We start from the raw sequence: 27,055 nt of genomic DNA on the forward strand, positions 1-27,055 counted from the left end.
TGGCCAAAGACAGAACAAGGTGAGTTCAGGAAGGCGCTTCTACCCTGTAAGTCCTTCTCTTATTATTCAGATATCATTAACAATAAATCATTGATTTACAGAAGTGAGAACTTCATTGCTTTATGATAAAGTCAATGCTTTTTTTAATGTAGGCTTTTCGATTCATTGTGATTTTTGAGACTGACTGTTATTACCATGACTGAATCCGCTCTGGTTTCATCTCTCGTGGCACTGCTCTGTGCTCTCCTGCCACTCTGTGCTGCTCAAGGTGAGTGGGATCTTTTATGAATCTCTCCGTTATTGGTAAGGTCTGGTTGAATACTAAAGACAGCATGTGTTGTTGTGCACAGGCAGCTGCAGGGGCAGATGCGGCGAGCCGTTCGCCCGTGGCCAGATCTGCAACTGTGACCACAGCTGTTTTGTCTACGACGAATGCTGCAAGGATTTTGAAGAAGTCTGCACTACCAGTAAGACCCTTTTTTAACAAATCAAAGGGATTTTCAGTCTTTATATATTTATTTATTTATTTTTAATTGACAGGTGGCTCATGCAGGGGTCGATGTGGAGAGCCGTTCCTTCGTGGAAGAGAGTGTAACTGTGATTCAGACTGTGTCCTCTATAACACCTGCTGCTCTGACTATCATGCACAGTGTGGTAACAAAGACTTCTTTTCATTTGAAAGTACAGAATAGGCTTTATGCCCAGCTGCACTACTTCCTGAACTTCAGCCAGCTCATTGTTTCCTGTCTGCCATTATTGGACAAACTGATTAATCCAGGTGTGTCTGATCATTGTTGTTTGTGACTACTGAGGTCAGGCACACCTGGATTAATCAGTTTGTCCAATAATGGCAGACAGGAAACAAGGAGCTGGCTGAAGTTCAGGAAGTAGTGCAGCTGGGCATAAAGTATTGATTATGTTACTATTTTAATTTAGTTTCAGATTGATTTTTTTTTTTTTCATTTTTCAGATGCTTTCTCCAATCCACAAGCTGCAAGAAGCTCAATGCTTCACAAACCAACAGGTATTATGTTAATGTGTACCTATTCTTTTCATAATTGTTGTATGATCTGTTCAGCACTTTGAATGAATGAATCTCCCCTTAAAAGTTAGACTTTATTGAATTAGCAGCGCAAAAAGTCATGAGTTCGAACCAGAGGAACACATATTAATAATAATTAAAAAAAAATGTATACCTTATAATGCACTGCAAGTTGCTTTGGATAAAAGTGTCTGCTTAATGTTTAAATGTGAATGAAAAAATGTTTGCTCTACTCAAAAACATCAAAGATTGCAAATCAAAGTGGTTTTCTGAAAAATAGTTTAAATAGTTTCTGTGAATGGTTTGTTTGTTTTAGCTTTTTCCCCCTGCCTAGCTAGTCTAATACCTCTAAATGGATGTCAGTAAAGTATCCTAAACCTTTCTAAACCAGCAAACAGATCAACTAAGAAAGCAAACTATCCTATGCTGGTAATACTGTTTATTCATTAGGGTCAGCACAAATAAAGAAGAACCATAAAGAACCTTAATGTTGTTGGTTTTACAGATTATACGGACCAATGTATGGCATCATGTCTCGCAGCTCAACCAAGCCCAGATCTCCGGATAGATGGTAAGAGAGATAAGTATACAGCGCAGCAGACTTGTGTATTATTTCATGTACAGCACTTGTATGGTTATGTTTTCCCATCAAAGGGTCCAGTGCTCTGAACTCTATGTCTCAAACTGACGCTCCAGCAGTCCTTGCCGGAGCCCCAGTCGCCCTCAGCATTTATGCCCCCATGACCCCGTCTGACGTACCAGGTGACATACTGAGCTTCATACAAATTAAATATTTCCTTAATGTCTCTGAGTTTAACAAATATAATATTTTTATAGCCACTGGCTCCAATACTTCGGAAGTCCCTCTACCTGACTTAGATCCGACCTCTGGACCTTCTTCCGGGCAACCCCTAATTATTCCTTTACAGGCATCCCTCTCCATCAATGAACAAGGCAATAGCACTCTTGATGACATCACACAGGCAATGGGCGCAAGCACCCCTGCAGGATTAGGTATTGTAGCTGCAATAGCACTTTTGAATTTGTGCACATGCCTGATGTATTCATGTAGCATTTGCAGACTTTCATTAGTGTGTTTTAAATTAAAAAACATTTTTTAAAGATGCAAGTTTGAACCCTGACATCTGCAGCAGCCTTCCTATTGATGGGCTGGCAACTCTCTTCAATGGCACCATCATAGTTTTTAAAGGTAATCTTTTCTATGTGTGACTCAGCCTGTAAAAATCCAATCACGAAAAAGTCATTTTATGATTGTTTTCTACATAAAATCGTACATAATGTAAGAAACATTCTGTGAAAATATAACCTTAATATCTTTAATATTGACTAAAGAGGTCATGTCAAAGATTAAAAATTGTGTGAAATCAAACTTTTATGCTTTGAATTTTATTGTGAGACTCCAGCCTGGATTTCACAGACGGGTCACATATGTTGTTTCATTTTTCTTTGAGTGGTCACAAAGACATTAACATTGCAAAGTGATTAAGCAAAATGTTGCCCATCCCAGGTCACTACTTTTGGCTGCTGAATCCCAAGACCAGAAGAGTCGGTCCTGCTCGTAACATCACAGAAGAGCTTGGCATCCCGTCCCCTATCGACACTGCCTTCACACGCTGCAACTGTCAGGGAAAGACCTACATCATCAAGGTACTGACGAAAAAACCTTGTAATGTTGCCGATTATTATTGGATCTTCAAAGCATTTTTGTGAACAGCATTAAACAGTAAGGTTAGACTTTATGATAAGGGTCCATGAATCATACCTGAATGAATTAATTCTTACTTAAATATGAACTAATGATGAGTCATCATTTTATCTATCACGACACACTCATTGGAAAGGTCTGAACCTTTAGAATACATATTTTAACAGTGTTTTATAAAATAAATTATGTAGAGAGTAGGGCTGGGCAAAAAAATAGATTTTTCGATTAATCGTTTTTTTTTTTTAAACGTGGTCGATTCAGAATCGATTCTCAAAGAGCAGAATAGACTTTTTTCTTTCATGTTTATTTCTGCAAACATTGAACGAAAGATTAACGTTAATCAAATTACTAGTCTTCTTCAATAGATGTCACCCTCTTTTTTGCCTTGCGCAATGTTACCAAGGAGCTAGAGGCAAGCCTGTCATTCATTTATTCAGTGCTTAAAATGGTTTCAGGTGGTTCATCGATTTTATTAATTACCCACTTGTAACCTGCTGTTCACTGTTCTTTATTTAATATTTGTAGTAAATCTATTCATTGAGTTGAATCGAGAATCAAGTATAAAAACCAGCCTGAGAACCGGAATCGAAAATTGAATCGAGAATCGAAATCGAATCGATTTGATAGCTTGTGAATCGAAATCGAATTGATCTGGAGAATCTGAATCGATACCCAGCCCTAGTAGTGAGAGTAATTGATTCATTTTTGAAAAGAGTGTGCCTCAAAACATTTATATCCTGCGAAATGTCACTGTCTCGCCTACGTTTACTTCAGTGTTTTGTATGTGAATTCTTATCCAATCATGACAAACTATATATCATTTCAAAAGCTCAAAGAGTGTCGTTTTCATATTTCATCACCATTTCGGGAGAATTATGACGTAGTGAGAGTCAGTTTCTAAAAGGTCACGGGCCCACAGGCAGGCCAATGTTTTTTTTACATATTTATAACACTAAAACCCTACTTTAAACCTAAACAATCTTGACAAACTATATATCATTGGAAAGCTCTCAGAATGTCGTTTTCCTATTTCAGGATCATGATAGAAATAATGTAGTGATGTTTTTTTTGTTACAATCCCATAGGATTGCATATTAATAGGGCTGCCTAACAACTAATCGCAACTAATTGTTTGCAGAATAAAAGTTTTTGATTACATCATATATATTTGTGTATTGTGTATAATAATGTATATATAAATACACACAAATGCATGTAAAATTTTAGGAAAAAAATATTTGTATAAGTATTCATGTATGTACAAAATAAATTATATATTAATATAAAAATGTATATACACATGTAAATATTTCTTAAATATATACATGCATGTGTGTGTATTTATATATACATAATTATTATACACAATACACAAAAACGTTTATTCTGCAAACCATTAGTTGCGATTAGTTGTTATGCAGCTGTACATATTAATTATTATATATTCGTAACACTATACTATTATTAATCTTCAAAAACTTTGACAAACTATAGTAGTCAACATTTGAAGTGGATCAAAAACATTCATCAAACTTGTCCTAAGACAAGAACGGGTACTGGGTATTGGTTTTAAGACAACTTTTAGGAAAGGTTTTGATCCACTTCAAATGTTGACTAGTGTATATATCATTTTGCATTAATAATAGTAGGAATTTATTAATTTGTGACAAGAGTATGCAACAAACCAATGACACCTAGTGGCCGTTGTTGGTAAAACTACCAAAAAAGTGTTGCAAAAACCTAATTTTTGTGATTTTAACTTGGAATTTGGATCACAACTACTTGAGACTTATGGCTACATGTTTATATTATTACTTTTGTGAAATATTTACATTTTCAATGTGTTATTACATTATTTTACAATTTAAACTCCTTTATTACACGGCTCTCTGGAATGCTTGATTCTGATTGGTCAGTTGAGACATTTGCAGGTTCGTTCTTTTCGAATAATAACCGCTCCAAAATAATAACGCATAGCCGGTACTACTTTTACGAGTAAGATCGCTCCGCGCCAATAAAGATCAATAAAGATTACTGTCTGTTTGGCGCCATCTTGTGACAAACACTCGACAACCACGACAAGACACAGAGAGCTTACTGAGACTGAACTTGACAAAATAGAGCATGACAGCTACGAAGCCAACACACAAAAAAATACAGAATGGGCATTAAAACTTCTCAAAGACTGGCTAAAAGAGAAAAAAATGGAGACAGACAAGTATGAAGCAGAGGATCTTAATAAGGTATTACGATCATTTTATGCATCTGTGCAAAGTTTCGCGGAAGGATAAAAATGTTAATTTAAAACAAATATGCCAATAAAATGTTTCAAATTCATATTCATGTCCAGTTTTTTTTCTTATGTGACAAGTAGCCGTGTAATAAGCGGGATAATGTAGAGTCAGCCGGTAGTTATCGGGAAATAAGCCCCTTCAGTGTGATACAAGACCCTCCGCTTCGCGTCGGGTCCTGATCACACTGTCGGGGCTTATTTCCCGATAACTACCGGCTGCCTCTACATTATCCCTTACATAACATTTTTTTTTATATTTCACCTCCAGACACTTCTGTGAAAAACCTTAAATTGTCTTTATTAAAACAAGACCAAGATTAGGCTTCTAGACCAAAAAATACTGGAGTTATAATAATTTAAATGTGTGCATCACAGTTTTACCCATCACTCAAAAGGGATTTGTGTCAGTTAAGGGGTTTTAATGTATTAGTTAACAATGAATTCATGTGAACTGAAAATAGTTTGTTGTGCATGCATGGTAATATAAGCCAGGCCTAAAATGAACCACAATTTATACAATACGTAATATCTCTCTATCTAGCATTAACCCTTTTGATGGGTGTTAAAATATTATTTTATTTCAATACAATTTTTTGTAAGGTCATAGACAGAATTGTAATTATTTTGTCTGAACTCTTTTTCTTGTAAGGGTGAAAACTACTGGGTTTTTGAGAATGGTGTCATGGAGTCTGGATATCCTCGATTAGTGTCTAAGGACTTTGGTGGGCTCACTGGTGAGATCACTGCTGCTTTGTCTATCCCAGCACTTCGGAAGAGGCCCGAGATTGTGTACTTCTTTAAGAAAGGTGCTAACTAGGTTTCTCTTTCCCCCTTATCCACTGGTTGTACAGTTAGTATACATACTGCTCAACTGAGAATGTTAAACCTTGTGTTTTCAGGAGGAGTGGTTCAGAAATTCTCTTATCCACCTGGAAGTGGACCTGCTTGTCCTGGAAAGAGAAGCAAAGATTCAGTCTACGCCAAGATCCGGCGTGCAAGACAAGCAGGTAGTGTGATGGCGGGAGATTTTTTTTAGATAGTTGGGTGTTATGCAATCATTCAAGGAATATCAGATTTTTAAAGTAGTAGTTACAGTGTGGTTAAGGCTTAAACTAAATAAATGCCTCTGTTAACAGGGAACCAGTTATCAGGCGAGATCAACATTAGCCTCAAATGGAAGGGTTTCCCCACCCCGGTGACTTCAGCTGTGTCTGTGCCTAACTCCAGAAAGACTGAGGGGTTCGATTACTTTGTTTTCTCTTGGCGTAAGTGACCGTGTTTTATGTATTTCATGTATTTTTTATAACAGTACACTTGGCAAATGGTATTGGCAATACATTGTCAGAAAAAAAATAGATTTTAACATTGTGGCTTTACTTTACATTTCAGATTTTTTTAAGATTCACCAATTGTTTTTATGGACATTTTATTTTAATAAATGTTATAGATTTTTTGGGTAACACTTTACAATAAGGTTGTATTTGTTAACAATTAGTTAATGCATTTGCAAACATGAACAATACTTCTACAGCATTTATTAATCTTTTTTTATGCTAATTTTAGCATTTACTTATAAATTATTAAAAGCAATATAGTAGTTAAAGGGATAGTGCACCCCAAAATCTAAAAATTCTGTCATCATTTACTCACTCTCATGTTGTTACAAACCCACATAAATTTCTTTGTTCTGAAAAACACAAAGATATTGTGAGAATTTTTTGTAACCAAACCAATTGTGGACCCTCTTTACTTCCATAGTATTTGGTTACAAACATTTCTCAAAATATCTTCATGTTGATCAGAACAAAAAAATGTGGGTTTGTAAATGTTGACAATTTTCATTTCTGGGTGAACTATCCCTTTATTGCACCATGAACTAACATGAATAACTGTATTGACATTAACTAACATTAATAAGAATTAATAAATGCTGAAAAATTATATGGTTCAGTGGTTGTTCATGTTAGTTACTAATGTTTACTAATACAACCTTATTGTAGTGTTACCAATTATTTGTTTGCTATGGAATCAACAGAGCATTGTTTATTTAGTTTGCAAAAATATAGACCTACAGTGAAAAAAATACTTGATTGTTAGTAAAATAATACCGCATCTCTGTGATTTACAGCTAAAGTCTACAACATTAAGATCAATGGTGATCTGCCTACTTTGGCAGCTCCTGCCAGCAGCTCCTCCCAGCAGAATGAGATCAGAAGCTGGCTCGACTGTCCCTGAGAGATCGACACTAACCAGACATCAGCGACAGCTGCACAGCAACACACATTTCTTCATTTATTTGCAAAACTAATGAACATAGCATCAGCGTAATTACTCACAAAGTACAAAATTAATCAATTGCTTTAAAGCTCTGATGAAATAAAAATTTTAAACGAATTAAACAGTGGGTTGAGTGATCAGTGTTTCTGCTGGGCAGACGCTGTAAAGTCAGATGGATTTAAATGGGAGTGCCCCTGTTAAGACCTCGACCCCGACCTCCACGAGGAAAACCATCACCTGCAGGAAACAATTGAGAGCCTTGAGTTAGAGATATGCACATTTGTTAACAAATCTGTAAAAACATCCAAATTTTCACGAACTAATACAATTTTTTTTTGATTAAAGCTTTTGTATATGCATTTCAATAATCCTTTGCTTCATTAAAAAAAAAATCGGAAAAGCTTAAAGACATTTGTAGTCTGTATTGTATGTGATGTGGAGAAAATGGGGTAAACTGCATGTGATCTGGAGAGGTGACGGGATTGGTTAATCAGTGCTAACCTCTTCTGATGAGCTGGTTTCTCCTGGGCAGCTGATGCTGGGGAAGGAGCCGACTTGCAGGTTTGACCGGTCCTGTACTGGTGCAACTGGTGTCTAAAAAGAGAAATAATATGGAGTGATGCATAAGGCAAAACACAATGTTTGTTTGCAAGCATAAAAGACTGAGATGTTTGGTACCTGCAGAGCTGGACGTGGGCTCTTGGCTAGTGGACGGCAGGCTCGCATCATCGTTGGGCTGTGCAGATTCCATCTCCGACTGGCTCTCTAGACACGCTTCACTACTCACCCTGCACAAAATTATCACAATTTAACTCAATAACAAGTTTTGTGTCCTATAAACATATTCCTGAAGTCCCGTGTTCCCACATTCCTATATTCTGATCCCTGAACATGGTGGTGGTCCTCCTATCAAAGTTACATGATTTAAGGTATCATGAATGTCTGTAGCACAAAGTATTTGTATGAGTTATGCAGAAAAGCTTGATACTTTGCGAGTTGTAGTAATGCCTGGCTTGTAAAGCAGCTATAATAATACACTGCTGTGGGTCCCTACCCTTCACTCTCAGCCTCGGCTACAAAGACATCATCGCCGTCATCTCCCGGCACAGCTTCTCCCGAGCTAGTAAGAGCACCAGTGGACGTGCTCACCATAGGAACAGACTGGGAAGCGGTCTCTGATACGTCAGACGGGTGGCTTTCTGTAAATACTGTCACTGTCAAGAAAATGATAAAAATAGGAGGCAGAGATGTTAGGCATGTCTTTGATTAGCAGCAGAGATGTCAAACAAATTACTAGATGTCTTACCTGGAGCTGCCACCTGTAGAGGGGTGGTGGGCACACTCCTACCTCCAGACTCTTCATCATGGGTAGGCAAGAAGAGAGGACTCTCGTACATGCCCAAACCTTTGAATCAAAAAACATTAACTTACTTCAATGTGATTTACTCAGATTTACTCAAATGAGCATAATTGCAGGTTTTCTATTAGTTAGAATCACATAACCAAGAATACTCCTGTACCTTGCATAAGGGTTCACAAAATACCATTTTCAGTTTGGGTGATCATATTAAAAAAGTAGAACTTGTTCAAAACGGCAATATTGCTGCTGTTTCTTTACTCACCTCCATGTGTGGCCAGATGGCTCAAGTCAGAGTGAGATGAGCTGGCCTGGGGCATCATGTCCTCAGGAGGGCCGAAACGAAAGCGAGGGACCCCGGCCACCTGAGGGGAACTGAAATGAGGAGATGCTTCATTAATGAACTTGTTTAATGATGCGTTCATCCCATGCTATGAAAACAATCTCCTGGGACTCACTGAATGGCCTCGGCAAAGCCGTCCGTGCGGTGTGGTACCACAAGAGTAGGAGTGCTGGGAACCATCCTGTCATCATCATCAAAGAAATGTTGCTATAGGAAAAAAAATAATAATACCTCACATCAGAAAAGTTAAAGCCCTAAATATATGTATAGGTAGAATTTTGCAAGGTATAGGCGGGTTGTACAAATATTAAATATACCATGCTTCCGATTCCAGGCGTGAGCTGGGGTACACGACTCATCGAGGGCCGTCTGGTCTGTCCTGACTGCCGCTGTAAAACAAGACACATATGATACCTACTCCACATCTTTCTTAACATTAAACTTGGAATAAGTGTACAGGTTTGTTCTCTATACCTGGATGAGGGGTGGTCCAAGCTCAGGGACCGGGTGGATGTTGAGGCGTGGGGGTGGGGTGTGATGTGGCCTGCGGGGGGACGGGGGCAGGCGTGGGCCCAGGGAAGAGGTGGTGGTGCTGGGGAGTGGCTGGTGCTCTCTCACTGGCTCAGCAGCAGGAAAGGATTCCAGGGTGCTTACACTAACTTCACCTACAAACATGTGAAAAACTCAGCTGAACTATTCAAGTTATTCATCATAGTATTATAACTAAATATGCATTGATTTGTAAAAGTAAGAGGTTCAATGTGTTCATATTCTTAATCACAGTGAAGGGGATTTGGAATGGGAATGTCTACACAAAGTCTGCTAGTAGAGTTTAGTAAAAACCTTTTGGGAATCCATTCAGCTGATCTCTGGGTCTGGCGGTACCACTTTTAGCATAGCTTAGCATAATCCATTGAATCTGATTAGACCATAAGCATCGCGCTAAAAAAATAACCTTTGGTTAATTATATTACGCAGCAGCCAAAAATAGTCCCCTTAGTAACTTTCAATGGCAGGGGACTCTTTTCGGGCACTGCATAGTATTATTGCGCCTCCTGCAGCCATGTTACGGCAGCAGAGGCCTTGATTATTAGACCAGAATGTGAGTATAGTTCCTAGCCATATCTGCCTAGAAAAAGGCAACTTTTAATTTTCTGTCGACCTTAGTACACGATGTAACTACAGAAGAGTCAAGTTTTAAATAGGAAAAATATGGAAACTCCTTGGTTACCCAGAGATCGGCTGTATGGATTCTAAAACGGTAAGAATCAAATGCTTAACTCTAGGGGAGGTGAAAAATAAGAATATTTAAAATACATTAGTAACCATGTATGCATTTATTTTACCACTCTGAGAGTCTGCTTGTTTCTGGATAGAATCAGATGCTTCTTGACTTTCTTCATTGTCGACAGCTGGATCTGGATCTGCTGCACCTTCACCCTGTAAACACACCGTAGCACATCAGCTATGCCTTTAAATTGTTTGACTTTTCGAACCTTAGAGAAATGGCAAAAATTTGTTTCAGAGAAGGGGGATCAACAAGTTCACCTCTGCCTCATCCCCTTCATATGCCTCATTGATATCTCCACTGCCTTCATTACTCTCTTCTCCTCCTTCCGCCATCCCTTCATCACCATCATCATCATCCTCCTCATTTTCAGCATCATCATCGTCATACTGTAAAGAGAGGAAAGTTAATATCTGTTTATGATGCAAACAATACAACTCATGTACTTCTCAGAGAAAACGTATACAGACCTGTCCAGCATCTTCTTGCTCCTCCTCTTCCTCGTCGGTGGTGCTGTCCGTCTCTATAACAATGACCTCCTGCTTATACTCCTCAGATAAGTCCTGCTCACTGATCTGAGACTCGGGAGGCTGAGACTCGCTCACCTGATCCATTGGGACGGACTGAGACAAAGACTCTTCATCTCCCTCTCCTAAAACTGGATAGGCTACCTGTAAAGAATGAATGAGTAATATAAGATTCACTTATTCTTAAGTTTCACACCCATTCGGTTCTGTGAGCAATTAACAGCTGGTACCTCACTGTCATCTGCAGGCTGCTGACTATCGAAAGCTTCGACCATGGCATCGTTGCTCTCCTCTGTACCAGAAGCATCCTGCAAAAGAACATTGTGAAAGGATTTGTTTTAAAGCATATATAAAATATATATTTTATTATGTATTGTGAAAGGGACACTCCAATTTTTTTGAAAATATGTTAATTTTTTGGAATCCATTCAGCCGATCTCCGGGTCTGGTTGTACCACTTTTAACATAGCTTAGCATAATCCATTGAATCCAATTAGACCATTAGCATTACACTAAAAAATAACCAAAGAGTTTGGATATTTTTCCCATTTAAAACTTGACTCTACTGTAGTTACATCGTGTACAAAGACCGACTGAATATTAAAAGTTGTGATTTTCTTGGCCATATAACTATGAACTATACTCTCATTCCAGCGTAATAATCAAGGACTTTGCTGCTGTAACATGGCTGCAGGGGGTGCAATGATTTAACACAGTGCCCGAAAATAGTCCCCTGCCATTGAAAGTAACCAAGGGGACTATTTTTGGCCGCTGCGTAATATCATTGCGCCTGCTGCAGACCTGGAAAATATCAAATGTTTAACTCTAGGGGAGCTGGAAAATGTTTTGTATTGTAATGTATATACACATACACTGCTCATCTCCAGACCCGCCCGCCTTATGATGCGGAGCTTCTTGGAGATGGGAGGGTGAAGGGTGTCATCCTGCGTGGTGTCTGTCACCTCACTGGAGCTCTCTTCCTGCTCTTCACGCACACGTTTAGGAACAGACGAGCCTGCGGTCGCTGAAACTAACACAACAATCACAAACTCAATGACTTCAATATGACAAAAAGGGGCAAATGAGTGCATGTGACTGAAATTACCTTTGTAACAACTTGCTAATAATGGGCAAAATGAGAAACGTACCAGTGTCATGTATTTCTGAACAGATACAAAACTATTTTGGCAATGTTTTCTATTGTCCCTATGATAAATCAACAAGTCAGCCATTTAAAATCTTACATCTTCCGAACCTAATTTTCCAACGAGGTAATAACGGTTTAGCCACTGTTATTGAGCTCAGTCAATGAGCTTAGACATTTCTCATACTGCTTGTCAATATTTACTAGCATTTGGTAAGCTTTAATCTTTTAACACTATTGTACCTGTGCCAAAGACAGCAGTGGAGGTGGACGGTCTCTCCATCTGTGAGCTATGCACCGCCTCCATAATAGTTGCTGTTGCCTCCTGACTGGCCTGCTGTTGAGTTGGCTGCACAAAGGCTGTGGCTTGGTTCTGCTGCAGGCTGAGGATTGGCTGCATGGTCTGTATGTTAGGACTGGTGGAGCGCACTGATCCACTGGCGCTGCCAAAGACAGTAACATGCTCCACTGGACCCTCAGTGGACTGAAGGGCTGATGAGGCAAACCAGTAACGGTGATCTATTATGACTTATGACACACCAATATAACCAACTACATCAAATAATAGTGAATTAATTAATGAAAAAATAAGAGAATAGGTCTAAATGTCATGAACCTATAACCATACCTTCCTGCGTTTCCACAGTGGTGGGCATGACTGTAGCCGTGGGCGTGGACATTGGAGCAGGTGTTACCATTGGCCGGATGCTTGCCCTAGGAGTAGACTTGCTCCCCGCAATCGGTGAAGGCTTACCGGGGGCACCGGTGACTGGCGTGGGCTTAATGTTAGCTGTGGGGGGTTCTGATGTGCTGGCACTGTTTATAGATACAAAGATAAAATTGAAGAACTTTCCTGGAAAAAGAATTACATCATCAGTCTGGGGTATATATATAAACCATTACCTTCCCCTGTCAGCAGCAGGTGTGGGTTTGAGAGTAATCTGTCGGGGGTCTGATGACCTCTGAACCTCTTGAACCTGCAAGACATTTAACAGTACTTAAAATCTATCCTACTTTTGTTATGTGCCATTATTAAATTAATGTATTTTGACAAAATACTTTTAGGAATAATGTATGGCGCACTAACCACGCCAAAAACACATAGTAAGAAAAGCTCCATGCATGACTATTAATTAAACTGAGATACAGCCATCAGTAAGTGCACACATAAGCAGTAAGTGTCATGTATGTGGTCTCAAACCTTGCTTTGACCAGGCTCCTGAGCTTCATCTCTCTGGTCCCCATGTCTCTCCTGCTGCTCCCGGAGGTCTTTCAGCTCCCTCTCCTGTCGGCTCAGTCGACCTTCGTACTGGGACTTGAGCGCGCTCATCCTCACCTCCATCTCTTCTCTCTGCTGCTTCAGCTCCTCATTCTCCTTTGAAAGCTGCTCTTTCGCACCTAACACACACAGGCGCATGTTTATCTATCTCTAAAGACCCCCCCCAAAAAAATCTGACTTGTGTTATGGACATAAACAAATAGCTCTTTGATCATAGTAATATATAAAAACTCATGTGCTTGGTCTGGTTTACTAACTGTTGAGCTGATTGATCTTCTGCTTGGCACCCATGAAGGCTTTTTTGGTCTTCTCTTCTTTATCAGCCATCTGCTGTCTGAGCTGCTCTTCTAGGTTACTTTTCTCCTGCAGCTCCGCCTTCAGGCGGTTGAGCTCTGGCTGCACCGGTCCCAGCTGCTCCTGGAGGCTCTTCACCTCAGCTTCACGCTCCTGGACTGTCTGTTCATACATAAACAAACATCATCACTTATTAAGTCTTTAATTGACTGACTGATTAGTCATTTAGGGATCACACTGAAACGTCTCATTGTCAAAAGTGACCAAACCACTAAAAATTGAACTTTGTTAATGAAATCAGTGTAGTATATTGTTAGTTTGTTTTATTTTAATATTTTGTATTTGTAAGAAAATTGGTTTAATGAAATAATTTTTTCTTTTTTATAAAAGTATTTTTTTCTATTATTTTATGTTTTGTTATCAAGGCTGTATATTAGGTCAAATATAGAAAAAGGCATTTAAAATCCATAGAGGCTTAACTCTTTCACCGCCATTGACGAGATCTCTCGTCAATTAAGAGAAAACCCTCTCCGCCAATGCCGAGATTTTCCGTCTTTCCGCAATACCGGAAAAATAAACTTTTTTAACCTGGAAGTATTGCCCTATGGCAAGCGGCTGCATGTCCGTGTCTGTTTTAAAGATCGCTCTGAATGGGATCTCTATGTAAAGTCCGTCACAAAAATGGAATTATGTCTGCTTTTTGCTCAAAATGTGGTGTTTTTGCATAAACCTACCCATATTCAAAAGCTGATTACAAAAGAACCTCTGAAGTTAGGATGAAACGTTTTTTGTTTTTTGAAAGCAGAGGGTCTGTTCTTTCATTTGGTATATTGTATGTTTATATATTTAAAGAAGAACATTTTCTGGAAGGCATTAAACTTGAAAATCATGAAAAACGCTGGCACTGGCTGGCAACTTTTTTAAAAAACGCTGGCGGTGAAAGAGTTAATTAAAAACAGCAAAATATAGAGGTTTGTATGTGTGTCTTATTGTTTTTACATTTACATTTATACATTTGGCAAATGAATTTAATCAAAGCGACTTAGGCTGGCCACACACACACACATGAAGATTTTAAGCCTATTCGCACCATTGATGATCGAAAGGGGGCGTGACACAATTAAAGTTTTACCGCAGAAAATTTTTTGTCCAAAAAATGAATAAATTCTGGTGTGTGGTGTAAATTGAGATTATTTTGCTGCTCCCTAACGCGTTGGAGCCTCCCTAGTCCCAAATCGTTAAAACAAGTTTGATATTTACGACTCTTGATTGGGCTGCCTCAGACATGAGTTGCCATAGCCAATGAGAGTGTGCAAGTTTTAACCGTTCGGATGTTACAACAGTTTGAAAAATCTTGCAGCACACTAAACTTCAAATAAGTACCTTCTGTGTATTGTCCAGCTGGGTCTCCAGTTCCGAGGTTCTGTTTTGTGCCTGACTTAATGAGTTCTTCAGGTTCTGAATCTCCTGTACAGAGGCCTGGCGGTCTTCCTGCTCCTGTGCTGGCTTAGCAGCAGTCTCAGCCACCATCTGTCAGAAAGCGAGAATTGTGTATTAGGCAATGGTTGGAGAGACATGGGCAGTAAGCTGGCACTTTGATAATCTGCCAATCATTTGTTCTGGTGTACCTTCTCATGCTGTTCTTTGAGTTCTTCGTACTGGGTTTTGTAGCGCCGGCCAATCTTCTTGACCTGCGTGATGGTTTTGAGTTTCTCCTGAATCTCTAGTGTCTTGGCCTCCAGCTCCTTCTTCAAATCATCTCTTTCAGTATTGATCTTCCCTATGCTGTCCTGCAGGTTTTGCACCTGGCTCTGAACTGTGGTGATGTATGCTTGGCTCCTGTTTAGAGAATGCTCAGATTTAGAGAAGATTCACAGTGACATAGCTTCTTCATACTAAGGAGCTTAAAGCATGCATTGACCTGGCCAATTCATTTTTTAGCTTGCCCGTCTCCTCTGTAAGCAGCTGGATGCGTTTGAGATGGGCTTCCCTCTCAGAATGTAGTTTCTTATTTTCTTCTTTATCGCTGTCTTTTTGCTGGCTCAGTAGTTGCTGTAAAGAAAAACAGTTCAGTGTGAGTTTAGTAATACCTTTACAATATTCATATTTTGGATTAACTCTAATATTATATACTATATATTTAAAACCATAAGATACTGCATGATACATTCATTGAACAGCACATTCATGAGCAGTGAGATCCTAAACCTGTATGCGGATCTTCAAGCGCCTGACGTCCTCATCCAGAAGTCTCTTCTCGACCTGTAACATGCCGTTCTTCTCACTCAGCTCAGCATTAGACTCCTGCAGGGGTTGAATGTCTGCTTCCAGCTTACGCATCTAAAGTCACAATACAAGAATCAGGTCAAACACTCGTAGTATAAAACTGATGGTTTTGCCTCTAAATACAGAGTATAAGAGCTGTATTCAAAGATGTTGCTCAAACTGGATATCAATTAACTTGTTTGATAAAAAAATAATGCTTCAAAGGGATAGTTCACCCAAAAATAAAAATTCTGTCATTATTTACTTACCCTCATGTTGTTACAAACCTGCAGAAATGTCTTTGTTCTGATGAACACAAAGGAAGATATTTTGAAAAATGTTTGTAACCAAAATGGTTGTGGATCCCATTTACTTCAATAGTATTGTTTTTTCCTACTATGGAAGTGAATGGGATCCACGAATGGTTTGGTTACAAACATTTCTCAAAATATCTTCCTTTGTGTTCATCAGAACAAAGACATTTCTGCAGGTTTGTAACAACATGAGAGTGAGTAAATGATTTTTTTGGGTGAACTATCCCTTTAAGCTACTGAATAACATGGATGATGGGTCTATTTAAAGGGATAGTTCAGCGAAGAACGAAAAATTACCCCATGATTTACTCACCCTCAAGCCATCTGAGATAGGCTACATGTCCACCATCTTTCAGATAAACACGTTTTTAGTTATTTTAGAAAATTAATTTAATTAATAAAGGATTTAAAGGGTAATCAATGTGATTTTGTAAGAAAAGTATCAAAAGTAGCTTTTGGTGACATCCAATGCAGATTCACCAGAAGGTTGCAATGCATACGATATGTAAGATGATCTGGTGAGAAAAGACTCTCGTGTGAGAACCGTGCATTGCGAGTTGTCCTGGAAAGTCCTGGACCCCGTTTTTAACCGTTAAATTGCTTGGTAGAGCTAGGGCATTTTCTAAAATAACTGAAATTGTATCTCGGATGGTTGAGGATGAGTAAATCATCGGTTAATTTTCATTTTTGGCTAAACTATCATCTCGAGGTCTTGCCTTGGCCTGGTTCTGCTGTAATTCATGCTCCAGTCTGTTCTTCTCATTCTTCAGCTTATTGTTGATCTCAGTCAAAGCATTCATATTCTCCATTCGCTTGATCATGTCTTCTTGCTGTGCCAAGGTCTTTGTAGTAACCTGTACCATTAAAACAATCATTATATTTGTTGATACCAGAAGTGCACAAAAAACACTTAGGAGTGGTTTCCCGGATAGGGCTTTTCACAGTCCCAGACTAAAATGCATGTTTAAGCTGCCTTCATTTAAAAACAAATTGCACTGATATATCCTAAAATGCATCAGTTTTATTGTTTTGTCTCAAGATGCACGCCTGCATTGTTTTTCGTAAGGTTTGTTTGTAAAAACTTCTTAAATGTCCTCATAAAACGAAGGCCTAGTCTTGGACCCTGTCTGGGAAACTCCTCCTTAAAGTAACTGCAATGCTTAAGAGCCTATTAAAGTATAAATGACCTGAAGTTTATCCCTTTCTGCAGTCAGACTCTCCTGTAGTTCCTTCAGTTCTCCCTCGAGGTACTCCAAGCGCTGTTTATAGCGCAGAGTCTCCACCTGTGCAACCTCCAGCCGAGTCTCGGTAATCTCTTTCTCCCGACGAACAAACCTGGGTGGAATGGGACACCGCATTAGTGAACTTCCTTGCGATATACAGAAAAGGATTCTAATGGCACGTGCCACCAGGTCTAAACAAGGTATTGTTTGATATAGAAGAACTGGCAGGATTTTCACCTTAGGATTTCCAGGATCTGCTCATGAGACGTGCCCTCTTCGCTCAGACTGCTCTCTTTGGGTGTCTGCTGCTGGGTGGACGCAGCGATTTTGCTGCTGAGGTTCTCCATCTGTTCGTGGAGCATCGTATTTTGTTTCTGCAGCTCCTCTGCTCTTTTCTGTGCTTTAGACAGCTCCTCCTGAGGTGAAAAACAATATATTCATTTAAAAATAAAATCAACAGTTTACAAAAGCATATACGAAATAATATTTCTTATCAAAGCAACCCCCCCATCACTCAACAATTCCCCCATTCAAATATGTTTTCAGCTGAGATTATAACTATAACATCACTTACACCAACTAATCTCTCACCTTTAGCCTCTTTTCCTGCTGCTCCCAGTCAATTCGACATTGACGAAGCTCGGCCGTTGCCTTCTGAGCCTTCTCTTCCAGCTGCTTTAGATTCTGCGCTGAAATCTGGGCCTGCTTCTTAGCGGCCTGGAGGGCCTCCACATCCGCAGCATGCAGCATGAGCTCTCGCTCGTACTTATTTTGAGCTTCTGCTGCCAGTTTACCCTGGAGCCCAAGAAATAAAACATGAGTAAGCCAATCAAACCATCTTCTTACAGTCTCACATGGACTGATCTGATCACCTGTAGTTTGCTATCCTGTGTGGCTTTCTGCTCTTGGGCCACAGCTGCTGTAGCTCTCTGTAGGGCATCCTGCAGCTCCGTTTGCATGTCTGTCAAGCTGCTCTTCAGCTCCTTCACCTGGCACAGAGCCAAAACAAAGCGTTTTAATTATCAGAACTTTGCCGCCCTGTACAGGTGCCGAAAACCGCAAGGGTTCCTTACACGTTCTTCAATGCTCTCCACAGCTTTCATCTTCTCCTCCTGGAGCTCCAGCTTCTCTTTCTCTGCTTCCGCCAATCGGGTCTCTAGCTGCTGGCCCAACTCCTGCGCTGCCTTCAGCTGGATTTCAGTCGAGGACTGTGCCTGCTCAGCCAACTGAAAGAAAAATTTTTTATTGGTTCTCAGAACTAAAAACTTCCTGTCCAGTCCAAAATGCATTAGGTAAAGCTAAGCAGCAAAACACTTAATTCATAATATAAATATGCACATTTAATTACTATCCACAATTATAATAATGTCCAATTATAATACTAAATGTACAATATGGTAGATCCTTAGATTTTTAAACACCAATCATTAAGAAACCAGGACAGTTTAAACAGTAAATGCCCTGGGCATTACCTGCTTCTCTTTGTTGAGAGACTCCTCCAAACTGAGCACCATGGACCTGTACTGCTCTACGCTGGTGGTGGTGGTTTTCAGACGTTCCTTCAGGTCAGAGTTTTGCTCCTCGGCCTGCTGTAGACGCACACGGAGCTCATCCACCTCCTGCTGAGGAACGCCAGGAGCTGCAACAGCAAACAACAACATTCTTACATGGTACAAAACAATGTTAATTTGAGCAACAAGTCCAATGTATAATTATAGTTACCTCTAGGTAACGTCCTGAGAGGTGGTTTAGGTGTTGTGCTGTTGCTCTCATTGTTCAGTTGCTGTCTGAGGGAGGTAATTTGCTGTTCAGAAGTTCTTAGCAGCTCCTTAGTCTTCTGATGAAGTGCCGTTTGTGCCTCCAACTGCTTCTTAGCTTCCAACAGCTTAGCCTAACCAACAAAATTGAGAGAATTACAATGATGCATCTGGAAGACGCTTCTACCTGAAGCGTCTTACAGTGCATTACATGGCATACATTTTTTTTTTATGAGTATGTGTGTTCCCAAAACCATATCCACGGTGCTATACAGTAGCAGATTTTACTTTTTTTATACACCCTATCAGAGACCTACAATAGGCACTGTGTTCCTGCTTGGAAAGTGGAAAGTACGGCTACACACCATAGACTGTAAAAACGCAACCCCGCTTCCTTTCATTATAATGAATTGAAGCCAAAAATGTCCGACCATGGGCCCTGCCATGTTACGTAAAAATGTCAGTTTGGAGGCAGGGCATGCGCAGAAGGAATCGTCCGTGGAGCCAGAGGCGGAGCCGCAGTATCAAACTTCCGCCCGAACGTTTGCGCGCCCAATTCATCCACGACAATCATAACAACACGCCCCGTTTCTATAGCATCAAATAACTAGCTAAAATGAAACTTGTCACAAAAATGAACAATTGAACATATATCAGCGTGATAACAACTACCTTAAAGGACCAAAACTATCTTTCAGAAAATTTTATTGGAAGTGTGAATAATTTGTGTCAGTGCCTTCACTTTTCAAGATGTATGAGGCATACCCGCTATAAACACATAGGGGTTGTGCACACCAAAACTTTTAAACACGGCTGAAAACGCCTGGAGGACACGAATTGCCAGCTGTCTTTTCAGCTGACCGCCAGCTTTCTTAAGCTGAGCCCTTTGATAGCTGTGATACTTGAGCTGTGAGCCGGTTGGTTGTTGTGGTAATGTCCCGCCCCTCCTTCACTGTGATTGGACGGCCGTGTGAGAACTGACATTGACGAGTGAAGCTTTTCACCCAAAGTTAAATTTCTTTCAATTCCCGACACTATGCGCCGAGTAGAGCCCGACCGATATATCGGCAGCCCAATATTATCGGCCGATAGGCATTTTCCAAACTATCGGTATTGGCATTCATAATAGCCTGATAAATGAATGAAAAACGGACGAAACAGTCTTCATTAGATTTCCTCAATGTTGGTGTTTTTGACAGAGCGCTCTGAACCAGTAGCTGCTGGTGGGGTCCAGATTTAGGCATCTAGCCACTGCCTGAGTCAAGTGATCAGCAATTTATATTTGGCTGTTGTTGTTATTTATCAGAACTTAACAGAATTTGTCCCCAGTCCTATTCAAAGTTATATTTATGAACCAAGTCTTTTAAAACTGGTAACTTTGATTTGGTTGTTGTTGTTGTTGTGTTTTTGTTAAAAGGCTTTTACGTTTCATATCTTAAGTTTGTATTTTTATACATTTTATTTATCAGAACTTTAATATATTTTGATGTTCCTCTGTTCTGTTGTGACAATAAAAGAAACAAATTTCTTTTTAAAATCCATTATTATTTTAGTTAAAACTCATAAATAACTACAAATATCTAATATTAGGGAAATCTGTTAATGTTTTGTTGCGCGTTTCTGGGAGAAAAAAAAATCAGCAGATATATCGGAATATCGGATTTTAAAACCAACAAACATTTGTATGGGTATCGGCCTTCAAAATACTTTATCGGTCAAGCGCCGGTTTTCAGCGTTGAAAAAACGCTAGCTGCTGGCTTATTTGAAAAACTCAGCGCTTCCATTGGAAACAATTGAAAACATGTGCCGGCCGCAGGCGTAAAGCTTTGGTGTTCACGCCTCATACTGCTAAAAATATATAGCTTGAACTTGTACTCGAAGTCACAAAAATTTAAATAGTTTGAATCTTACCTACAATACTAAAGTGTTCCCATTACAATAAATGACACAGTCCTATCTGCCTGTAAACAGCATTGCATTTCATCTGATGCGGTCTATGGCAGAACCGCTGCATTTTACATCTCTGATGTCCATCTCACTTTGGACTGTGTCTGCGTGACTGTGGTTGTTTTGGTTTCATCAGCTCGCTTTCTGATTGGTTATCGTTTCAACAGAAATGTTGAAAATTTACGATTGAAGGAGCCACAACGTGCTTTTGAGCAGATTCAGTTACTCTTAACACACCACAAGAAAATCAGATAAGATAATCTGTACAACCACAAAGACAATCGAGGCTTTACCTAAAATTCTTGTAAGTGGGGATAATCGGCACACGTTCGGCCCAGTTATCTTTTATTTTGTGCCAGCCTTTAGCAACTTCTTAGACAAACAAGACTTAAAAACAGCTCTCCTCAAATATTGTAGATCTACTTGGTAATAAGACTGGTTTTAGACAATAGGATCAAAAAGCAGCACATTCCTATCTTACATCTTGGTTGCGTTCCAGCGCATGTCTTTGTTCCACCTCCTGCTCCAGTTTCTTCTTAAACTGGACAATCTCTTTCTCCAGACGCTGGATTTGATTATTGTAGCGTTGCTTGGTCTCGGTCTCAGAGCGCTCCATGGTCAACTGTAAATAAATAAGAAAGCTATTAATAATAAAAAACACCATTAGGAAACATGCTTTAAACAAAGTATGGCTGGCATATGCACACAACCTGAATGGATTTGAGGTTGGTAAGCAGAAGGTTCTGACTCCTCTGCTCCGACAAAATCGACTCCTTCTCCTGGGCCAGTCTGTTCTCCACCTGTTTCAGTATGTCTCGTTCCTTACGGGTGTTCTCAACACGCGACTGGCAGGGAACATTTCAATACCAGCAGAACATTAGTTTGCTATTAGCCATGCCTCTAAAGCAATTTTAATATATTTTCCTTTTAAATAATGCTGTAACAATGTTTTAAAACCTTTCTTTTTTTTAAAGGAAAGATGACAAAATAGCATCACTTGGATTCTGTATGGCAAAACTGAGCTGCCCCAACGTGTCTTGTCCAAAACTCTTTCCGTCCTAAAGTTAAAAACATGAACTTGCCCTCACCTCAGCCATAGCTAGCTTTTCATTGGCCTCTCTCAGGTCTTGGGTTATTGTGTGAATGATCTCCTCATGTCTCTGATGAGTGGCTGTCATCTTCAGATTCCTCTCTCTCATGGCTTCAATCTCTCGTCTAAATCCTTTCACATTCTCCTGAAGCATGTCGTACCTGCAAGAGTGTGATATGAAAATATTAAAAAGGAAACTGGACCACTCCAAAAGTTGGAAAACTTGATGATCCATGTTTAACTGAATTTAAGTAAACTTAAACTAACCGTTTGGATGCAAACTCCAGCTGAGAGGAAAGCTTGGCCTTTTGTGACAGCAGTTCAGACATTTGACCTTGAAGCCTCTCTATTTGTTCATTCAGAAGTTTGTCGTTTTCTGCCTTTTCTTTTTTATAGGTTGTGAAGGCATCATTAAGCTTTGAAAAGAAAACATTAGTATAAAGTGATTAATATAATAGTTGGACAAACTCTTTCACAGCTTTCAAAGCAGGAATTAAGTGGGTTAAGTATGTGTATAACCTGTTTGAGTGCTGCTCTGGCCTGTGTTGCCTGGACAGATTCTGCAGCTGCAGACCTCAGTGGTATAGCTCGGCTGCCCATGACTCCTGGTCTGGTGGGAGTGGGGGCCGGAGATCCACCCTCTGAACCTGAGCAGAGACACAAGAAATGAGTAACACGCAGGTTAACACCTAGATCAAAAGCCGATAAATGGCAATGGGTAAATCACCCTGTGTTGGAAGCTCGACTCCGGCTGTCTGCAACAGGATGCGGTACATGTCTCTTTGCCGAGTGCTGGAGTCGGCCAGCTGTTTCTGGTGATTCATCTGTTCCTTGATCTGCTCCAGATCCTTCTTAACCTTCTCTAGACTCTGTTCCAGCTCAGTTTGCCTGAGAGAGCAGAGAAAAACACCAATAATACCAAATCTCCTCAACTCTCATGTTTTATAAAAGTACTTTTTTTGAGAAGACACAAAATGGCCACACTTGAAAATTGAATTTCATATCATAGATATCTCTATCCGCCTATGTATTGCAGATAGTACCTGGCAGTCTTAGCCTGAGTCTGCTCCCTCTCTCTTTGCTCCTCCAGCTCTTTGACCTGGGCCAGAAGGTTTTGGTTCTGCTGCTGAAGCTCTTGGACACTGCGGAAGGCCACTTGCCGTGAGCCCTGTACCTCAGAGCTGCTGCTAACTGCAGAGCTCACGTCCTCACGGACCACATGATTACCACGCGCCTCCTCAAGCTCCACCAGCAGCACGCACACCTGAACCATTTTAAATAAAGCAAGAAAAACAAGAATGTGTATTTTTACTGACTGGAGCTAAGGTTTTTATTATTTGTATGTGCAATAAGCATCAGATGGCCTAGACTACATGCTGCATCTCACAGTTTAACATAACCACATAGTAAGTGTGACTTACCTGTTCAGACACGTCTGCTAGCTGTCTCTCAGATCGCTGATTATCTCTCTCAAGCACTAAAGCTCTCTTATTGGCTTCATCCGTCTCCTTCTGCAGCCGATGGACCTCCTGATAAATAAACCGCACAACAGATTAAAGGGATAGTTCACTGAAAAATGAAAATTCTCTCATCATTTATTCACCCTTAAGTTGTTTTAAATCTGTATAAATTACTTTGTTGTGCTGAACACAACGTTAGACATTTTAAAGAATGTTTGTAACAAAGCAGATCTGGGCCACCATTTACTTCCACAGTAGGAAAACAAAATACTATGGAAGTGAATGGTGCCCCTGATCTGTTTGGTTACAAACATTATTCTGAAAGATATTATGAAGCAAGCAATTTATACATGGGTGAGTACATGATGGAATTTTCATTTTTGGTTGAACGCCTCTCCATTATGCTCCTATTGCCATCTCTCTCAAACAGGCACAGACCTTCATGGCTTGCTCCAGTTTCGCACAGAGGCTGGCCATGGACTTCTGCATGTTCTCATACTCCTCTCGCTGGCGTTTTAAAATGGGAGCCTTGGTCTCCACCTCCAGGACGATCTCATCCAAAACCTTGTTAACACGCTTGTTCTCCAGCTTCTCCAGGTGCAGTTTATCCTGTGCCTCCACAAAAGCATTATAAAGCTGGAAGCAAATACAAGAGTTACTTAAATTAACCTTCTCGTACTCTGAAAAAATATTCTTCGATTATTCCAGTGTGGATATCAGTGGTTTGCATGAGCAATTGATTTAAAAAGAAATGTTTGTGAGCATCTTTCCTACCTCCATGAGCTTCATACCAGGCTTAACAATCTTGGCCACTGCAGCTGCAGTTGGGGAAAGGTTTGTCAGCTCTTCTTCTGTGAAAGCTGGAACACCTTTAAGTACACAACATAGATACGGCATGAAACCTTGCACAGTGTCAGACACAAATGATTCATTTGATAAATAAATCAGACATGTATTACCATAAACATATCATGCTACATTAAATTAGATACTTTAATCTAAAATAAAATGATGAACCTCAGGCATCTCACTGTATTACCTCTCCTCTTAAAATCTGCCAGGCGTGTGTTGGAGTTCTCAAGCTCTTTTTCCAGATTCCTGATCTTCTCCTGTAGATCAGACTCTGCTTTTTCCCGTAGACCCGCCAATTCTGAAAGCTTCTTCTCTGTGTCTTTTCTGGCTGTTGATGAAAATGAAACTTCCATTAAGCTCCACATATCATCTCGATTCAGAATAATAAATCTTTGTATCATACGCTTTAAATCATACACTTTTTTCATAGTTTTGATTTGTTTGAACTAGTTTTAGTCACTGCATAAATCCTATAGTTTACACAAAAATAGGCAAGAAATTGTTCGGACCGTCCACGGTTTCCTTTAACAGCTTATTAAGCTCCTCTACAGCTCTGTTCAGCTCGCCGTTCTTGGTTTCAGCTTCTGCGGCTGCATCCTATGGAGAGACAACAAATGGATTTGGACCTTAATTGTTCCACACATCAGCATGGTATGCTGCTAAACACATACACAGTTTACAGACCTTGTACAGGTTGCAGAGTTTGAGGTTAGCATTCAGCTCATTGCGATACTTCTCCTCCATGGAGGTTCGCTGGTCTTTAGCCTGAAATAATGAAATACAAAAGTAAACTTCGAGTTTCACTTTCCCACAATGTCAAGGGGTAAACCAAAATGTGATATTGGTGAACCTCTTTGAGCTTGTTCATCAGATCTTCAGTACTTTTCTGCAGGTTGTCATTGTTTTGCTTGAGCGTGTTGACTTGGTCCTGAAGCCTGGTCACCTGATGCATATGACATGTAAGTTCATGTTAGTGATTCAATTTAGTTATAATTCATAGATGCCAGCTCGAAAACACAAGTAAATGCTCTCATACCTCATCCGTCTTGCTCTCTAGAGAGCACCTTAGCCCCAGGATCTCTTTCCCATTTTCCCTGGACAGTTTGGATAACTCCTCGGACTTGCTCTTCAACTCTGAATTCAGCCATGTGTTCTGGTTCTGGAGGAGCTCTTTCTCTTGTTCCATTCTTTTCTCACGGTACTGATGAGATGGAACAGATCAGTTAACTACTTCAGAATTAAATTAAACAAATACAACCCACATGCACTTCCTGTACACTTAAAGACCCAATGAAATAAATTGTTCATAAATGCATGAGAAAACTAAGCTTGTCAAGTCATTTCACAGGAGGCGAGTCATTACTTACTTGAATGGAAACTTCAGATGCCTGAAGTTCATCCAGTTTAAGCTGGAGCTCCATCTTGACTGTGTTGGTCTCCACAAGTTTCTCATTGAGTCGCTTGAGATCCTCTGTACAACAAGCATAAGCAACTACATCAGCAACTATCATCAAGGCCTTTTAAATCATTTTGATCAGATATGCAAAAAGTGGACTGAAATCAAGTGCTGAAGTAAATGACAGCATTGATCACAGAGCTATAAGTAATTCATACCACTAAGATTGTCCACTTCTTGAGATCTCTTTTCAAGCAAACGGGAGAGCTCTCTGTTCTCTGCCTCGATTTCATACTTGGCTCTTGGTGGTTTACTCTGAAATAGGAAAGCATTGGAATCATTTCCACATATAAAATTAGGTATGATGAACTATGATGAAGTGTAAAATTCAAATAGTTACCTCCTGTGTTGTCCCCTGCTCTTCCTCTATATCTTTTAACTTCTTAAGTTCCTCAGCTTTAAAAGAAAAACACAAGCACTCACCTTATAAAGCAGCTCTTCATTAATACATTCCATAAACTTTATAAAACAAAGAACTTACTTAGTCTGGCGTTCTCCTCCTTAACACTGTGATAATCTTTACTTTGGGACAAGAACTGCTCCTGACTCTCAGCTAGTTTCTTCTCAAGATTAAAGTACTGTTGCTCTGTAAGTATAAACACGCAAGTAATGATTTACATTGAAGCCAGTAGTTCAGTAGGTATGTCATTATAAAAAAATGCATTCATTAATCAAATACGTTAACGTTATATGTAGACAATACTCTAGGTTTTTAATTGTGGGATGATCTGGCCTGTCTGTTGTTACATACCACAGTCTGCTTTATGTCTCTCGTGATGGGACTTCAGTGAGTCTATTTCTGTCTGCTGGTCGCCGAGAAGCTTCTCGAGCTTGTTCTGGATAGCTTTCGGCAGTTTGCTAAATTCGTTTCTCTCCAGAGTTTGCTGCAGAAGTGCCGCCATCTCTCCGGCACACTGCAACGGTTAGCATTAGCAGCTAGCTACCGTTACATCATATTTGTGCGATTGTAAACTCAAGAAGCACCGAAGACGGGGCTGTCCAATCACGAGGCGCGTTCGACTTCATGCAGCGCTGCGCAAACTAATCAGGTACCGCGAGAGAGATTCTACAGGTGGGCTTTTGAAATGCTCTCGCGATACTTATATTTCATACGCTGTGTG

At 39.9% G+C, this 27,055-nt stretch overlaps 2 protein-coding genes across 3 annotated transcripts; one reads left to right on the top strand and one right to left on the bottom strand.

Annotated features, from left to right (window-relative positions):
• On the top strand, positions 1-7,409 carry prg4a (proteoglycan 4a). 2 transcript variants are annotated; one of them, XM_065276130.2, is made up of 14 exons: positions 1-19; positions 153-268; positions 351-467; positions 541-654; positions 971-1,024; positions 1,548-1,613; positions 1,697-1,804; positions 1,880-2,056; positions 2,166-2,252; positions 2,571-2,710; positions 5,711-5,867; positions 5,961-6,068; positions 6,198-6,326; positions 7,190-7,409. In XM_065276130.2, the coding sequence occupies exons 2-14, from the start codon at positions 196-198 to the stop codon at positions 7,294-7,296; spliced, it is 1,437 nt and encodes a 478-aa protein (XP_065132202.1). In that variant the 5' UTR covers positions 1-19; positions 153-195; the 3' UTR covers positions 7,297-7,409. The 2 variants fall into 2 exon arrangements, with proteins under 2 accessions (XP_065132202.1, XP_065132201.1); XM_065276129.1 differs by having other exon boundaries at positions 5-46.
• Positions 7,341-26,878, bottom strand: tpra (translocated promoter region a, nuclear basket protein). Its single transcript, XM_065276128.1, has 51 exons — positions 26,686-26,878; positions 26,416-26,520; positions 26,275-26,330; positions 26,093-26,189; positions 25,846-25,949; positions 25,515-25,679; positions 25,329-25,421; positions 25,163-25,243; positions 24,988-25,075; positions 24,666-24,806; positions 24,401-24,495; positions 24,065-24,262; positions 23,588-23,695; positions 23,210-23,430; positions 22,894-23,054; positions 22,686-22,813; positions 22,434-22,582; positions 22,165-22,327; positions 21,787-21,921; positions 21,558-21,698; positions 19,095-19,263; positions 18,845-19,011; positions 18,446-18,598; positions 18,245-18,361; positions 17,964-18,167; positions 17,610-17,788; positions 17,337-17,484; positions 16,866-17,003; positions 15,779-15,910; positions 15,492-15,622; positions 15,199-15,409; positions 14,954-15,100; positions 13,534-13,732; positions 13,199-13,395; positions 12,901-12,974; positions 12,626-12,813; positions 12,241-12,489; positions 11,726-11,883; positions 11,084-11,161; positions 10,797-10,997; positions 10,587-10,715; positions 10,385-10,478; positions 9,513-9,703; positions 9,356-9,427; positions 9,154-9,245; positions 8,961-9,070; positions 8,645-8,743; positions 8,393-8,552; positions 8,017-8,126; positions 7,840-7,932; positions 7,341-7,575 (listed from the first exon to the last, which is right to left on the bottom strand). Exons 1-51 carry the CDS (start codon positions 26,834-26,836, stop codon positions 7,517-7,519), a joined length of 7,029 nt encoding a protein of 2,342 aa, XP_065132200.1. The 5' UTR covers positions 26,837-26,878; the 3' UTR covers positions 7,341-7,516.
• Between the last annotated feature and the right edge of the window lie 177 nt (positions 26,879-27,055).

Source organism: Paramisgurnus dabryanus, chromosome 6 (assembly GCF_030506205.2).
Source record: "Paramisgurnus dabryanus chromosome 6, PD_genome_1.1, whole genome shotgun sequence".
NCBI classification, from domain to species: domain Eukaryota; kingdom Metazoa; phylum Chordata; class Actinopteri; order Cypriniformes; family Cobitidae; genus Paramisgurnus; species Paramisgurnus dabryanus.

Excerpts from the sequence above, each read along its gene's own strand:
- tpra (XM_065276128.1), bottom strand. The coding sequence starts at position 26,836 with ATGGCGGCACTTCTGCAGCAAACTCTGGAGAGAAACGAATTTAGCAAA. Across the intron at positions 18,362-18,445 it reads TGGAGAGCATTGAAGAACGT|GTGAAGGAGCTGAAGAGCAG; the intron begins GTAAGGAACCCT and ends GCTCTGTGCCAG. Across the intron at positions 17,485-17,609 it reads CAGATCCTGGAAATCCTAAG|GTTTGTTCGTCGGGAGAAAG; the intron begins GTGAAAATCCTG and ends CATTCCACCCAG.
- prg4a (XM_065276130.2), top strand. The coding sequence starts at position 196 with ATGACTGAATCCGCTCTGGTTTCATCTCTCGTGGCACTGCTCTGTGCT. Across the intron at positions 655-970 it reads TGACTATCATGCACAGTGTG|ATGCTTTCTCCAATCCACAA; the intron begins GTAACAAAGACT and ends TTCATTTTTCAG. Across the intron at positions 6,069-6,197 it reads CCGGCGTGCAAGACAAGCAG|GGAACCAGTTATCAGGCGAG; the intron begins GTAGTGTGATGG and ends CTCTGTTAACAG.